Below are 17286 nucleotides of genomic sequence, written 5' to 3'. Positions count from 1 at the left end.
GCTCTTCTTTGAGCCAATACTAACCAATGCCCCAGCATTATACTTCGGGACAAAATTAAATATGATAGGTCTGTCCACTCATGAGTGATTCCTTGATGCTTTTCACAAGGGAGTAGAAGTTACACATTACTCAATATTTGTATTGCCCAGATACCAGCAAGGTTGGGGCTGCCATTATACTAGGTACTGTACAGACCTATAATACATGGTCATCCCTGTTCCAGTCTAAAAGAAAGACATACTTCTTCTTTCATCTGGCTGATGTAGGTACAGAGCAGCAACTATAATTTTACATTTAGGTGGTTGAACCAGACAATTGCGTCAGGAGCAGCAAAGGGCATCACTGTGGTACCTCTTTCATATTTGTGGGTAGGGCATTGAGTAGTTATATGGTCCGGATCTATCACAAGATGTTTGTTTGGGACTTCCTGGGTGCATCTACATGTGACACTCACTGCATTAGCCTAATAACACTGTGCAGTAATGTGTCATGGCAAAAACTGTGCTAATAACCTACTGTGCAGTGTTATCACGCTAATGCACAATACGCGTCACTAAATAACTGCGCCCACACTATTGCACAGTAACTCTAGGTGCTACACATTTATTTAGTATTTTATTTAAAAAGTACTAAACTAGCTGTGCAGTATCTAAGGCACATGAATGAACATGTAGTCGTGCTCCCTGTGAACTCCATTCAGTTTTCCAAGCTTCATCAGGCTTGAAGTCACATCGTTGAGGTTGAGCTTGTGGATCTAGAAGGGCTTGCATGACTTTAGGTGATGGTGAGGGGCATTGTTGAGGTCCTGGTGGATGGGGAGACATTTTTTTTTCCTTAACTCACTGAACTTTCCGTGCAGATGTTGCCTCGCGACATACTCAGTGGTTGAGCCAAACACGTGAATGGAGTTTGGACCAGTGAAACTGGGTAACAATAATAACAGTGTATATGTTACTTAGCTAGGCAAGAGTAGCAATTCTGTCTTGCCTCTACAATATATTTTTCCCTTTGTGGAGGAAACTGGAGGCAGAATTAAACTACAAGGACACTCTTTTTTAAATTTATTTCTGTTTGAATTGCATTGCCTAAGTCATGTAACCAGTTGCCATTTGCGCTAAGTCTACTTTATGCCACTGGATTATACTACAGTGACGCATACAGTATTAGCATGTTATATAAGGTAGAATAGCAGCCAAAATTCACCTCAGGGCCTCTTTTCACTGCCAGAGCGTTGGAAGGTGGCCATAGGGGAAATGAGCAATTCATAAAGTCCAATATCCTAGTGGTACTTGTATGTTATCATGGTCCAGCCTTGCAGTCCAGCCAGACCTTTGCATGAGTTTTGATAAATGTTTAGCTCTTCATTTCTATCCTAGTTCATAACTATTTGCTACAGCTGACTCTGTGAGCTGGGCCGGTGCCTGCATTTAAGTAGCTGGCAGCTAAATACAGCCAATGGAGAAATGTTGCTTAGCCAACTACTGCTGCTACTGCTGTTAGAGGGAAGATACATTTGAAATGTTTTCTCTTTAAAAAAAAGTGTTTTAACAGATCAAAAAAAATCAATCCAGCTTTTTGATTGCCCCTGCAATACTGCCATTACCTTTTCTGTTTAGTGTACAAATCTGTACCGTTTTCCATTTTTGCTGTTTCAAGTGGATAGCACACAGGCAGCAGCACTGCATAGTGCTGTCAGATGGATGTAAATAATTCAGAGCCTCCATATTATTCATGTTGCAGAAGGAGGAAGAATGTTTTCAAATAGGAGGGGGAAAAGTTACTCCATAGTCTGCCGAAGAGGGGGAACATCTCTCTATGCCATCAGTTTGCATGAGGCTTTCCACGCAAATACTATTTCTTCTCATTTCCTTGAGACCAAAAGTCTGTAATCCATGGAAGGAGGAAGCAGTGTGGTTTAATGCTAGGGGACTGATGTGCCAGGTAGGAGAAGCTGGTTCCATTCCTGGCTCTGCCCCCATCTGCTCTGTGACCTCAGGCAAGTCACTTCCCTTCTCATCCTTTGTTTATCTGACTTGTATCCAAGGTCATCTCTGTCTATGGAGTCTACCCCCAGCTTGCATGTGGGCCAGTGAACTTTCACAACGTGAATCATAATTTTGCATAAAAAAGGAAGATGTTTATGCATTGGGCAAAAATGGGAGTTATCCAAAATCAGTGATCCCAGGAAACTTGAACTTTGGGCAAGTTTGAGTCTAGCACCAAAGTTTGCCCTTCTGAAGAAGTGAGGGGCTGCTCACATCAGGGTGCTTTGGCAGCTTTAAGCCATCTCTTCATTTCAGGCTACCTCTCCCTCTTGGCAGTCAAAAGCAGGGAGTCAACTTTTGCCAGAGATATTTGGCAGCAGCACTTCTTGAGGCCAGCTGCTAGCCCGTGCTTCAGAAAAGGACAATACTGAACTGTGCCGAACTGAGTGACCCTCGACCTTGGAGATGAAGAGCATCCTCTCTCTGCTGCTTTCATATCTTGTCCTCCTGTGAGTATGTGCTACCTGCCAAATAGCCATTGTGTGAAGTTAAAGGATCATCAGCATGCAGCCAGGCGTATTAGCCAACACACTATCCGTCATTCAAATAGATGATGGGTGACATGGGCATTGTTCAGAGGGACAGTGCTTCAGAGAGTGCTTCAAAACAGACTCTTTGGACAAACATGGTGGGAAGTATAAAAAAGAGGAACAGTTAAAAGTAAATGTAAAAAATCTCTACAGCAGGACCTGCAGATGTTTTATGAGATGGTGGATTCCCTCCACAGGTAAGTGAAGAGTGTTGACAGTTTGCAACTGGTACAAGAGAGTGGGCAGAGGAGCAACATAGATAAATTGAGCAATGGAAAATCTAGGCTCAAAAAGAGAACGCATTTCCCGATAAAGGTCTGATGGACTTAATCTCCCAGGGGAAGGACGAAAGTATCAGCATTTGAGTCATTTAAAACTGGAATGAGCAGAGCACCTAAAAAACATTGTAGGTAGCCATCCTGCACTGCCTATGAGCATGAATGACATGTGCCCCTGGCAGCTGGGGGAGGGAAGATGGTGATAGGAGGGAGGCGGTGGGAGCATGGCAGCAGTAAGTGGCGAGCTCCCGCAGATGCCGCTGGCAGTGTCGGCAGCAGTGGGGAGAGGGGGCGGTGAGTGCCGAGCAGGGGTTGGCAGCCACCCACAGATGCTGCTGGCAGTGTTGGCGGTAGCCAGCAGTGATTGGTGGTCGGCAGTAGGTTGGAGGGAGATGGTGAGTAGCGACCACCTGCAGGTGCCACCGACAGGGTTGGTGGTGCCTTTTCATAGGGGGTACACGTGTACCCGTGTGCACCCCCTATGCGTCGCCAGTGCCCATGAGCTAGATGACCTAATCATCTCCTCTCTAATTGCAGAACTGCTGGTGCTGCCCAAATCTTCCTTATGGCTACAAGATACAAGAGACAAGGTTGTTACTATGGGTGTGCAAAGTGGGCCCTATTCGACTTGGATTCGGATTCAGCCTGAATCGGGGAGAGTGATTCAGTTCATTGGTTTGGATCACTGTCCCCGATCTGATTCTGCCAAATATGAATCTGAAGATTCGATGCTGATTTGGGGAATCAGTGATTTGGCCATAGACACAGCTTTAAAAGTTTTTTCTACATACATTGAGGTACCTGTGTGGCTTGTGAACACTGCGACACTGGGGCACATGGAGCATCCCACAGGAGTGCAGGGGGTCCCCCCATGTGCTCGGCGGCGAGCCTGGAAGTGGACCAGAAGTACATTGAGTTCACTTTCAGGTCTTCCAGGGAGTGCTCTTGGGGTCCCCCCAGCTCGGCAATTGCCCATGGGGGGGCCCGGGGTGCCACAGGGGGACCCTGCACCCCGCCCTCCAGTAGACCAGTGCTTCTGGTCCACTTCTGGGTCTGCTAAGGAGCCCCCCGTGCTTCTGTGGGACACGCCATGCCCCCCATCATTGCAGCATTCACGAGCCCCTGCTACCTAGAGGTATGTAGAAAAATCATTTAAAGCTGTGTCTATGTCCGAATTGCCAAATCTGTCCGAATCGATTTGGAGGGTTTTGATTCAATTCGGAGAGATTAAAGGGTCTCCCGATTTGATTCGGCTTCAGAGATTCATCCACTGAATCGGGCTGAATCTCCGCCAGATTGAATCAGGGACCGAAGCATCACGCAGCCCTAGTTGCTACCTCTTGATGCCATAGGAGTTAATGTTAGGATTTGAACCCAGATGATCTTAGTCCCAGCCCAAAGCCTTAGCCGCAATTTTATCCTCCCTGTCTTATGCAGCCACAACATAAAGGATGGAAACTTCACCCTCAGTATTCAGGGAAGATGGTCAAATATTGCAAAGTCCTTCCCTTAGAATCTCTTCTTATTACAGTGTTGGCTATCCTGTGTGCTTTTTTTTTTTTTTTTGAACCAGCACAGGATATAACAACAACAACAACAATAATTGCTTTTATTGCTGCTGCTGTTATTATTACCATCCCATTTTATCCAAAAAATGTATTTTTCCTTAAAAATATGTTAAGTGGAAAATGTTCTCCCTGCTCTGTCTGAACCTAAACACCTGAGAACTTTGTCAGGCATTAGATCTAGCTCCAAACTTTGCAGGCTTGACCCACATCTCCCCAAAGAGAACTTTCTCTGTCAAGTCCAGGTGAAAGTTAAACTAATGTGTCACTTAAGCACCTTTTAAAAGGCTCGTTACATTCTTTTAAAAATGTAATTGAAGCTTATAAAAGTCTTTATAAATTTATATGCGAGGAAGTTATTGAGTGCTGTGAAGAGCGGCTTATGCTGTGGTGCAGCCCTGAGTGGCTGCAGGCTAGATACGGTCGCTCAAAATGCCACCGCTACCCATATTATCTTGAAAATATGAGTCGCTATTAATATTAAAACAAATTCTCATTAAAAAATTGTCATAACGTGATGAAGTGACTTTAAAAGTTTCTTCACATTATGCATAATTTTTACAAGAGCAGAGTATTAGAATAATCTCCATTCATGCAGGACCTCCCATCCACAGGGATTCCACAACCCTTGGCAAACTTTATTTCAGAAATTGTTTCACTTCTCAGTTTCAGTCACTTTCCTTTCAGAGTTTTGAAACCGTGCCTCTTCGCTCAGCCCCGGTCTTGAAACTGAGCCTGACATTGGTTCACTCTTTTATTCTGCTGCAGAGAAAAAAGTTCAGCTCTCTTTATAGCCTCAATTATTAAATCTGGCCTAATATTATCTCCTGCAGTGCATGCATTCACTTGCTACAAACAGAGCAATGCATGATGTGTTAGTGTGAAAAGAACAGGTCTACAGATGAGTATAGTTATGCTACTTCTGCTTTTCCCTTGATAGTGGCCTGGATTTCCCTATAACATTTCTCTATAACATGTCTATGTAACACATTCACAGTCATGCTTTCCAGTCATTATTTATATGCCCTGTTTTTCTCTGTGCACCCACCTTCCCTATAGACAAGCATGTAGTCATGCAGCTATTTTACACATTCTTCCTTTTATTTGAACTTGGGCTCAGGTGATGGGATGTGAGCACTTAACTGCTAAATAGTAGCTACTTAATTAGTCAGCATACCTACCTCAGTTCCCTAGCCTTGTCTCAGTTGCTGCACTGGATTTCTTACATAATAGGACCATACTAACCTTGAAATGATTTTAGAGTAATGCTTATGAACGTGGACAGTACTGGGAATCATGAAATCAGGGTTGAAAGGCACCTTAGGGAAACCTAGTTCAAGCAAGTTGCCCAGATGCAAGAAGCTACAAGGATATCCAGCCACATTTTCAGTGTCAAATTAAGTACTTTACTTTCTGCAACTTGATACACCTGGAGCCTGATTTTCAGACTGTATTTCACATAATGACTCCTCTGCATTTCTGGAAATGAGACATGAGGATCCTAACTCTTCTTGTCCATAAGGAGGTTGAGCACATCAGTGGTGCTCAACCTCCAGTCTGTGGGCCAGATCCAGTCCATGAGGCCATGTTGTTCAGCCTGTGGGTCCCCCCACAGATCAAGAAATGCGGTGATGGAGGAGCGGTGGAAGCATTAATCGCTGCTTTCCTGCTGCCAAATTTCCAGACCTGGGTGGAGCCCTATGGCTGTCCAACATCTTGACAGATGAAAGGAGATGTGACAAAGTCAGTCAGTCAGTGGTGCTTGGCAGCGGTATGGGAGAAGAGCCCACTGCGCGAGAGGCAAGACTGCCGACAGTGGCTACAGGTCCACTTATCAGGTGAAGGTTGAAGCATACTCTGGTTCCTGGCTCTCCTGTGGGCCTCAGCCTGTGCTCTCTGATGGCTCTCTAACTTTGATCTGGCTTCTCCAGACCGAGTGGTTGTGGGCAGGGTTCTCCCAGGTGTCAGTGGGAAAGCTGAATGTCTTGAGACCTTGCTCAGCCTTGTTGCTACTTTGGAGCTTTGGCCTTCCTCTGCAGTGCGGGTGGTTCTTGAGTTGGCCATAGAGCACAGCCTTCAGCAGATGATCATGAGTCCACGTGTCCCAGCCAGCAAAGCCTGTGAGCATCCAGCATTGTCTGCATAGACTATGGGCCAGCCCTCTCAAGGATCTTGTTGTTGGTAATCTGTTGGTCCCGAGGGATGCCAAAGACTTTTCTGAGACCGTGGAAGTGGAAGCTGTTCAATCTCTGCTCCTGCTTGGAGTATGTATGCCCTAGGTGCTGTGAGAAACAGACTCTGCTGTGGCTGAGGTTATGGGATTTGCACCGGCGCACAGTATGGCTCATGCATAGGGCTGCTTTGAGGCTGGATCCAGCACTTAGGGTTAGGCTGGAGTGTGGCAGGATCTGGTGCATGGAGCTGGGCCGGTACATAGCCAAGTCACACAAGCAGACTAATCTCACGTATTGACCCTGTGCTGGGTCAGGCCCATGGACCGACCCTGTTGTCCCACAGGGCCAGAAGGTCGAGCACTGATTTATGTGGCATAAATATGATATGAATTGTGTTCTCAGCCTTTCCTCTTGGCCTGGCACCAGTGGTAAATACAATCTCTCACTGATTAAATAAAATTTCCTCGCATCTAAACTTTAAAGAGTCTCCTGTGCTCATCATCTGTATTTAGCCTCTGGTTGTCCAGCAGTAGACTCACGTACTGATACAAAGAGGCTACATGCATTTTACAGTTAGTTGCTGCTTTGCTTCCTCTTTTAGGAGAGGCATAATCAGAATGGATTATTCCACAAATGTACCAAACAAAGCATTTAGAGCTAAACACAGTGTCTGCCTTAATACACACAGATATGGACCCTTAGGATAAGTAAGCTAATGGTAAACATAAACAGGAGAGTTAATATTTGTTCTACTTGATGCTGTTGATTGGTTTAACAAATCCTTTGTGGGCCATCTCTGTTCAACAGTTCCGCACAACACACTTGAGCTAAATACATAACAGCTTATACAATTGCAACCGGTAAATTGTTACTCAGATTGTAAAATTCATCTCGTAATCCTGCCATATTTCTAAAGCAAATTGCTCCTTAATTGAAACCTGCTTTGATATAAAAATACAGCCTTCTCGATGAGTCATCCATTTTTTTTTGGATACAGTTTGCAAAGGCTTCCAACAGCTTAAAGCGAGGGTTAATTTTGCATTAAGACCATTGCCTCCCGGTTTCTTTCAAATAAAGCCAAAGGAAGTTCAGAGAAAGGCTCTTTCCTCTGGTAATGAAGCTCTCTCATGTTAATGATCCATGCAGGCTCCCTCAGATCCTCTGAATTAGAAATACTTGCGTGTGCATGCTACTCTGCTTCATTAACATTAAAGAGAGGTAGATTGGTGGCTATTTAGGGCAGAATGAAATCACTGGCTATTTAGGGCAAACCAGTGCTAATTGTTTCTGGTAATTCTGTGAGTGACGTATTTCTGTTTTGGTGTCAGCTTGGCAAAAGCGTGGTGAAAAGCACAAAAGGAACATGGTTTCACATTCAGCATTACCACAGGCAATCTAAGTTTTGCATCGAAGAGCAAAGGTTTTTCAAACACTGGGTTACGTTTGTCTTTGGCACTGGTTCAGGGTTAGCACAAATGCAGGAAAGCATCTCAACCAAGACTGGAACGAAAGGCATGGGAGAGAGGGACAGCATATTTTGGGTTGAGGAAAGCTAATTGTGGAACAGACTCCCAAAGGAAGTTAAGAGAATCAAGAGATCAAGAGTCTGAGGATCATTAGGAAACAGCAGGCCCTTCCTCTTCTTCATAATGGCCTCTACCATAAGAATGATGCTGATAGTATTGACACATCTTTATGCCCCCCCCCCAATTGAGACAGCTAAACCCAACCAACTCAAGATATATTAATAAAACATTAAATATATCAAGCCAACAAGCTCTATACCAAGCTGACTTTTTCCCTCAGAATAGGAGAAAAATAGGAGAAATGCCATGGGGATAACTATGGACTTTGCTGCTATTAGTGGCTCTACCAAGAAGAAGATACTTAGAGACTACGATGATGGACACCAGTATGAAGCCCAAGATGGAAACACCTTACCCAGACTAATTGATCCATCCTTGTTTGTCCTTCCACTTTGATACCTTTTAAAGGATGTTAGTTGAGAACTCCCAGAAAAGTAGTCCAAAAATTAGTGCGAAATACCTGTGAGTAAAAATGATAAGAGATGATTAAAGAATGCCAAGGAGTATGGCCTTGGGTTTTTTCTCAGCTGCTGAGGCTTTACATTGTCATAACTGCAATGATTTCACTGGAATATCTTCTGATTCACATGGAAATGAGAGAAGGTGGCCCTTGAGCTCATTGTTCTTTTATAGGAAACAATCATGGTATCCTTTCCAAAGGTGGCAGGAGTCAAAATGGCAGCAACTGCTGTTGGCAGGCTGATGAAAGTCACAGTTTGTCTTCAACATAAAAGGAAAAAAGCTGCAAACTAAAAATACCAATGAACAGGCGTTTATGCAGCCTCAATTCTATTTTATCAGCCTTGTTTACTGGGGGCTACATGCAAGCTGCAACTCTGCACATCAGCCTGGGATATCTAGTGGCTGCATTAACATATTGGAAGTAAAAACATCAGTTTGGTGCCTGCTAAAAAGAAGGAGAGAGTATCTTAAAATCAGTCTCCACCCAAAATAGCACCTAAACTTTCCTTGAGGACAGCATCATAGTTTGCCTGGCTTTATTTGTTCTTCCACATTTACTATCTTCTTTCATCAAGCACTTCCTGCAAGTTGACTCTTCTAAATTCTTACGCATTACCCTATACATAAGTCCGCTTTCTATTTGGAAGCTATCAGTTATGATAGTGGGAGGTCATTTTATCCAATGTAAAAAAATGGCCAGGATTGATTTAATTTGATTAAAAAAATCATTCCCATCCCACAATTTTGGGAACCAGAAGGGGAAGGGAAGACTGTCCTAGAGAAGAAAGCTGTTCAAAAGGTGGGGGGTAGCTAGCATGGTTGAATGAAATGGTTCTTTATGCTTTTAATTCTCTTTTCCTGAGGTTATGACATAAACACCAGTTAGGGGTTCAGTTACTACCACGTTGCCATTATTGCTGTTGATTGTTGAGTGGCTTTTGTTGGATTGGCATGAGGGGGGAGAGAAGTGGGGAGAGACAGAGGATAGGGAAGTATCTTAGTTTTCATTTAGAGGATCCAATGAATGTTTCCTTATATTTTCACTTATTCATATGAAACTGAACAATGATTAACTATTACATTTTCACTCTATTACTTATTTTTCTTATGGGAGATGGAACATGTATCTGCGAGTCTAAACGACTTGTTTTCTACTCTTTAATGTCCCACTTAAAGCATATTATTTGTAAGTCTGGTCCCACCTGAGGAGTTAACATAGTGGAATGTTATATAATGATACTGTGCTTTTTATCCCAAGGTCTCAGAGAACTATGCAAACACTAATGCTTTAAGCCTCATGGCAGCTCTGTGCGTTAAGTATTAGCTGCATTTTAGAGACAAAGTAAGTGAAGCACAGAGAACTTAAGTGACTTATCGGATGGTAGTGGCCGAGGTAGGAAACAAAACAAGAAATGGGGTGCTGACAAATGTGCAGCTTCCCACTGTAACTCATGGCACTTCACAGAAAGTGCCATAAGTTATAGAAACTCCCCTGACCCAACAGACATTTGCTGCTGGGTCAGGCAAGGTGTGGGGATTGAGCTCCACTTTGGAGTCAATCCAGGAAGAGCTGTGTGTCCGCAGGCTCTTTCCCCTAGCTTCACCTTCCCTCCCACCCCAGCTCCAGTATTGTCTGCAGGATGGGAGGGAGGGGGTGGGAGAGGGAGATCTGGACTGTACTGGGGTGGGGAGCAGGGGAGCACAGTTGCACTGGAGGGTGGGGGGAGGGTAGATTGGAACCCCACACCTCGGGGTGGGGGGTTAAGGTTTTTCAAGGGGCCAGTTGTGTGACAAATGTCACTTCTGTCACCACACCTGCACCCCTGGGTCCTGATATAGAGGCCACTGAAATCAGGGTTCAGACCCTGATTTCTGCATGCTTTGGATAAGGCCCTAACAGGATAAAAATGCCCCATATAATATGCCAGATATCACAATTCAGATATAGTGATTTTAGGAAGTGATTGTGTAGAAAACTTTTTAATCAACTGCATAAACGCTAGAGATGACCAGACAGCAAGTATTGTTGGAAACATCATTGTTTAAGAATTCAGTTTCATTCCACATTGGAAGTGCTTGTCATCTTTTAAAACCATATCTCCTAACATGCTAATGTCCAGGCTGATAAAAATATTGATTTATTGCACAGATCAAATTCATCCTTGAAAACAGGACTAATAAAACATTTTTTTTGTCATTACAGGAAAAGTGCCAAAAAGTTTTGCTTGGACCTTAAGCAACTTTGGAGCCTATAAACATGCAGCAAGGCTTCTCCAATGCATTGTAATTACAGCATGTTGGAGTAGACTCGATTAATCAAATCTGCTGGATTGTAGTAATTATTGTGCTCCAGCAGACTCCAGCATCATGTGTATTAGTGTCCTCACACTGAAAAATGGCAGGGGCACTTTAACTAAAACTTGTTCGACACGCTTTAGTTAAAGCACCCCCACCCCAATTTGTCATGGGGGGATGTTTATATGTGTGAAACTCTAGGTGGCTCTTGGATCCACTCTAATTAAAGCACCCTCCTGCCCCCCCCACACACATATGCACTCCCAGAGCACATCTATAAATGCCCTGAGTATTTAACATCTTTCTACCCCACTCACGGAAATCCAGCTTATAACATTATAACAGATACATAAATATCTGGCTACTTGCATAAGAATTAAAATCCTGTTGCCTTATGACCTGTTCTGAGAACCCAGTGGGATCTACTTCCAGCTTTGCCACTCACTTTGTGTGACTTTGAACACATCCTTTCACTTCTCTGTGCTTCTGTTTCCTGCTTCTCTTTGTCTCCTTTGTCTTTTAACAGTTTTTCAGAGCATAGAGTATCTTTTACAATGTATTTGCTCTGTGCTTAGCACAATGGGACCCTAATCCCAGATTGGGTCCTTCTATAATTCAAATAAAAAATGTTAAGACGAAGCATTCCAAGGTGAAGAATTTGAACACAGACGTGTAATATATTTTTCCCTTCAGAAAAGAGGCCCCAGATGCTCCTTATAATTTAACTGTGACTGACAATAATAATAAGACAACCACAGTCAATTATGTCTCTGATACTCTATCAAACCTCTACGGCTGGATGGCTCTACTCTTGGATAAGGAAGCTTATACTCTGACATTCGACAACCCTTTGTTCAACAAACAACTGCAGGTAACGTAGGTGGTTTCTATTATTCATAAGTAGTTTTTGTAAAGGATGAATCAACTCACCACAGAAGGAAGGAAGCGAAGCCCTCTTAAAGTTTCAGGATGGAAAAAGTAGGAAAAGGATAAAGGGTGAGATTCACAAAGGAACTTAGATACTTAAACTGCAAAATAGGAGTCATTTAGCCACCCAAATCATAGAATCATAAAAAAAGTAAGATGGGAAGGGATCTCAGGAGGTCACATCTAGTCCAACCCCCTGCTCAAAGTAGGATCAGCCCTGACTAGATCATTCCAGCCAGGGCTTTGCGTAGCTGGGTCTTAGAAACCTCCAAGGATGGAGATTCCACAGCCTCAGTTAGGCACATGATAGCTGTCAGGTATGTTAGCTTTCTGGCAAAAATTTCCTTAGGTGACTAAAGGTCAAGTACTATGCGTGCACTGAGAAACAGCCAAATGTTTAATGGGTATATGTCTTCCTGACATAAAGTCCGTACACTGTAATCTATATGAACAACCACACGGGCACATTCATGTTGTGTGTCGCAGGCATGTTGGTGTTCTGGGAACCTCTTGGAATAGATTCAAACTGAGTTGGCAACCCTAGTTGGGGGAGTGCTCCCCTCACAGGACTACAGAGTCAGCTTCACTTTTTGCTTGGGTTCCATGTTGGCTGTGTGACATTGTCATTCCTTTGTACCCAGTATCTCAGTGGATGTGTCTACACATGCATTAGATCCAGGAGCAGTTTACTTGTGAGTAAAGTACTTGCATGTAAATGCTCCTGAGTAGGCATCTACATGTGTAGGGAAGTGGGAGCAAATTTGCTGCTAATGACAGCAAATTGCTCTTCCTTCCTGGGGCCCTGCAATGGACCCCTATGGCCACCAGGGGGTGCTCTAGCCCTATCTCTCCTCTGCTAGGCCAGGGGCTGGCAGGGAGCACTGGGCCAACAGACAGTTGTCTCCTGGTCAGAGCTGGGACACTGCCCCCTGCCTGCTGCTGGGTCGGGGACAATGTCCCTCTTGCCCGGGAAGCAGGGAGTTCCCATCTCCAGCTCCCTGATTGGGGCTGGGGACTTGGAAAGAGCTTCGGGGGAGGGTCAGGTCCCAGCCCTCTCCTTCAATTGGTGGAGAAGCTAGTAGTGAGCCCTGGCTACTAGCTGCCTCACCACTGGAATGGGGCAGGGGGCTGGGTCTTGCCTCATCCCTGCAGCTCTTTCCAAGCTCTGTGCCTCAATGGCCTGATTGGGGTGTGGGGCTGGGACCTGCCCCTGACTGGGTCAGTTCCAAGCCCTTGCTCCCCAGCTGTGGGGCAGGGGCTGGAGAGCCTGTTCCCCACTCAGCTCTGCAAGCACAACACTGGTTGGAGAACAGGCTGGGGATCAGGTGCTAACCATAAGGATCTTTGCCATCATAATCGGGGAACGGGGGGCTGGGAGATCTTGCCCCTCCCCTGCAGCTCTTTCCAAGTCCCCTGGCCCAATCAGGGAGCTGGCAGTTCCCTGCTGCCGGGGCAGAGGGACTTGTCCTCCCCTGGCAGCAGGCAGTTCCAGGGGGCAGGGAGCAATATCCTGCCCCTGATCCCTGGCTGACTGGGAACAGATTTGTTCCCAATTATGGATCAAGAGTGGTATTGCACAGTAACTACTTGCGAGGAAATCCGCTACTTACATTTTTAAGTACCAACTTTACTTGCAATTAGCAAGGTTTACTGTACAGTAAGCATGCACATGTATAGATGCACATGCTTACTGCACAGTAACCTATGTTACTTCACAATAAAGTATCTCATGTAGACTCACCCAAAAAGCAAAAAGAAAGCTTCTGTTACTCAAAGTAAGCTTCTCTTGGCTGGAATAATATAATCAGAAATGCTTCTGCATTGAGCAGAGGTGGGATAAGATAACCTCAGGACTGTAGGGTGTGGCCTAAATGTCACTTATGTTTGGGAAAATAGTAGGAATCAAGATGCACATTCCTCTTATGTTCTTCCTTCTGGCTGGCTTAGGCATCCACTGCTTGGTATGCTGAGCACTGTGCATCCCACTCTCAGCTACGTAAATCTCTTTATTTAAAGGGTAGGGGACTTAGTCACCTGCCTCAGGATTGTGCATTCTACTCCTGAAATGCAACAGCTTCCTGCTAGGGGTGGAGAATCTGAACACCCCCATACCTAAGTCCCTCTATGCATCTCACCTTAAGTGAGAACGGGCTATCTTTTTAGTGCCCAGAGCATATATGCACTCTCTTTACGAGTCCCTCACAGTCAACTATGATTGTCTTCCTTGATTGTCCTATCTGTGAGTCTGAATATGGTTGCTGAGGCCAATTTGGGATCGACAGACTGTTGCAACTTGGGCACGTGTTTCTGTGTGGGGAGGGTAATTCTGGATTTTTTCTTCAGTCCATGACAAGTTCTTTATGCCACTTCCACTTTTTCATTTCCCGTGGCCATCGTAAGGTTTCAAAGTACTGAGATCTTTGCAGCAGACACTTCCTCCATTTGGAGCAGTCCTGGGTAGCTTGATATGCACTAGCCTCTCTCCAAAATACCTCTGAGCTGGTAGAGCATTTTGGACACTATACACAGAAATTCCTCGTAGTGCACAGGGACAGCAAAAAATATACATACCACTTAAGACCTCCTGAAGTTTGTCTTGATGGTCCATAATCTCTATGTACAATTTAAGGTGTTCCAGATAATTGATTCTGCAGACACTTCCCAGATTAACTTGCATGATCTGAACATGTCCACTCTGTGTTTCTAATGCCAGTTCACAGCATAATGTTTTATTGCTTCAGGAAGAGTATTTTTATTTGTATTTCATAGCAGTTAGGAGACCTAATTATAGAGAGGCATGCTTTTTACATTTCTCTCTCATCTAGTACTCTGCGACATTTGATAACTTCGCCGATGGGAATTATTTACTAATGGAACATAGGAATCTATCATCCAACATTGAGGTCACGGTGCTTTGCGGGACAAGGTGGGGGCAGCCACTGCAGTCACTCCCTTCACACATTTATCATAAGAGCTGTGACTGGTTTTTCAGTCGCAAACTGGGGAAGCTAACCTATTTGGGTAAGTGCAATGTAAGTAATAAAGTTTATATATACACGTACCTTTTTGCCCAGTAGCTGTGCTGGAGGTGACATTCCTTCAACTTAAAGCCCTGTTTTTTAAATGATTTTAAGACAATAGGGCTACTGAATAATTAAAGGTATGCATATGCTTAAACCGATTCAGCATCAAAAGCTAATTTATTCTTCCAAGGAATGTAGCATGCTTGGCGGAAATATAATACTGGGTGAATCTGTACAAGTGTGTTGGCAGTGGTAAGGTGGTAGGATGTGTGGCTGGTTCCTTGAGTCCACTATTTCCCCACCATACATGTGATCCACCAGTCCTCCAAAGCCTGTTAACCAGGCCCCCACGGAAGACAATTGTGTTATTCTTTTGAGTTAGGATCACTCAGATGAGGATCACATTCTAAATCGGGAGCTCTCGTAGGCTTTTTAGCCCCCTAAACTTGAAAATACTGCCTTTCGCCTCTAGTTTTTGGAGTGTGAATATGACTTTTCAAAGTATTGCAGCTCTTTATTGGTTTTTGTTGGGATTACCCATATCTGCCAGCTTTGTGATTTGTGATAAGAAAAATCTTCAAAACCTGGGGCTTCCCCCTTGTTCTGGTTCTCCAGCAAACCAGCCGTTCTGGTGCTAAATTCTGGATTCGACAGGAGAAGTAATAATTATGGCTATTATCAGCCATGACAGAACCATAACTCATAAAAACCTCACAATGCCCTCGGGAGGTAGGTAGTGTCATCACCATTTAACACAGAGAAGCTAAAACAGGGAGGGCTGGGTTCCCACTCACTTGAGACTGTTTTGACGTTTGTACAACTTTGTTGGCTCTAATGAGTTGCTCTTGATTTGCACTGGTGAGGTGGCAGCCAGGCCTAGAGAATTTAAACAATTCCCCCAAGGCTGTGCTAGAAAATTATGGCAGAACAAGGAACCCTTTTTCTTTGCAATTAGCAAACCATAAGGGAGGGAAAAGATACAGCTACCTGGAAATCCAAGGCAGTCCCTCACTGAAGATCTATTATTTCAAATCCAAGTATGTCAACTCTTGGACAGTGTGGTCATTCTACACAAAATATTCAGATAGAGAAGCATGGGAAAGCTTAAAAATGTGACCTGTTTCTCGGCATCTTACCACTGCAAAGAGTAATGGATTCAGTTGAAACGGTAATAGTGAGATATAATGATTCATTCAGCATGTTTTAGCATTATAAAGAATTGTTTATATTGCTACCCTTCCTTGCAGCTTATTTTTGCTTTAATTTTATTATCTTATGATCATCTCTTTTTAACCTAGAGAATAATACAGAGAAAAATAATATGGGGATATAGAAAAAGATTGGGAAAATATAGAGGGAAAAAGAACTACAGGCAGTCCTCGGTATTATGACATAATTGGTTCCTGGAAACGGCATCCTAAGTTGAAATGCTGCAGCTCAGAACCGTTTTTCCCATAGGAAACAGTGTTATAAATGGGGATTGGTTCCTGAGCCAAGGCCCAATACCCTTTTTTCACCAAAAATAACCCAGAATTTTGTACTCGATCAGTTATAGATAAGTAATATAGCTACATTAATGTATTTGTATTGTAAATAGCAATTATATTGATTTGGGAGGACTTCTTTGAGTTGACTTTGCTAGACTTTTTGAAGGGCGCTTGGCTGGAGTCTTCTCAGAAGTCTTGGCTGTAGGTTTTTCTGGAGTCTTGTCTGCTTTCTTAAAGAAAGTGTCCAAGCAAGTTTGGACAGATGTTCTCCAGGGACATGGGCGATGCGGTGAACTTGTTCACTAGTGTGGCGTCGCATCGGATCAAGCATTGTGAAGTTGAAACTGACATCAGAAAGTTGTCAATTTATAAACATTGTAAGTGTGAAACATTGTAACTTGAAACGTTGTAAGTCGAGGGCTGCCTGTATATAAGTTGCATTCAAATTAATGGAAATATCTTGCATGTATTATCCATACTCAGATTTGACCTGTTTCCAGCGAGGAGCACGTGGGTGGTTGCTAGTTTGGACATAATGTAAATTGAAAGGATTCTCAACTCAGATATGTGATTTGCTCACTATCCTGTGCTCTGTAGTACATGTCACTGGAGGTTGAAGTGGTATGCAAATTCCATTTGGCAAGAAGGCACATATTTGCAACTGGAACAACTATGGCAGGATTTTCCAGGACTTCACATCCTTAAATCAAATTTGGGTCTTTCTGGCTATAAGCAAGTACTAAATGACTGCACAGTAACTGTGCAGTACTGTCTCCATGCTTTTTTTCCCGATGCTACTGCACAGCAATGTTGCGTCAAGATTAGTGCTTGGCAATGCTATTGCCCAATAGCAACGAGCAACAAGCGCAGTAGCTCGTTCCTACTGCGCTGTAGCGTCTCATGTAGATGCGCC

General features: G+C 43.9%; 1 protein-coding gene across 12 annotated transcripts in view; it reads left to right on the top strand.

Annotated features, from left to right (window-relative positions):
* PKHD1 (polycystic kidney and hepatic disease 1 (autosomal recessive)) overlaps positions 1-17286 on the top strand; it is a 383573-nt gene that overhangs the window by 210980 nt on the left and 155307 nt on the right. For all 12 annotated transcript variants that reach the window (XR_002101523.1, XM_019537166.1, XM_019537170.1 and 9 more), the window contains 2 exons: positions 11630-11807; positions 14689-14884. Coding sequence is in view for 11 of the 12 variants with exons in the window: in XM_019537166.1 (XP_019392711.1) it covers positions 11630-11807; positions 14689-14884 (374 nt within the window). In the remaining variant the exon portion in view is untranslated. The remainder of the gene's footprint in view (positions 1-11629; positions 11808-14688; positions 14885-17286) is intronic.

Source organism: Crocodylus porosus, unplaced genomic scaffold (assembly GCF_001723895.1).
Source record: "Crocodylus porosus isolate Cpor-Errol unplaced genomic scaffold, CroPor_comp1, whole genome shotgun sequence".
In the NCBI taxonomy this organism is placed as follows: Eukaryota; Metazoa; Chordata; order Crocodylia; family Crocodylidae; genus Crocodylus; species Crocodylus porosus.
Note: the sequence above shows the minus strand (reverse complement) of the source record. Positions and strands in the feature narration are given on the sequence as shown.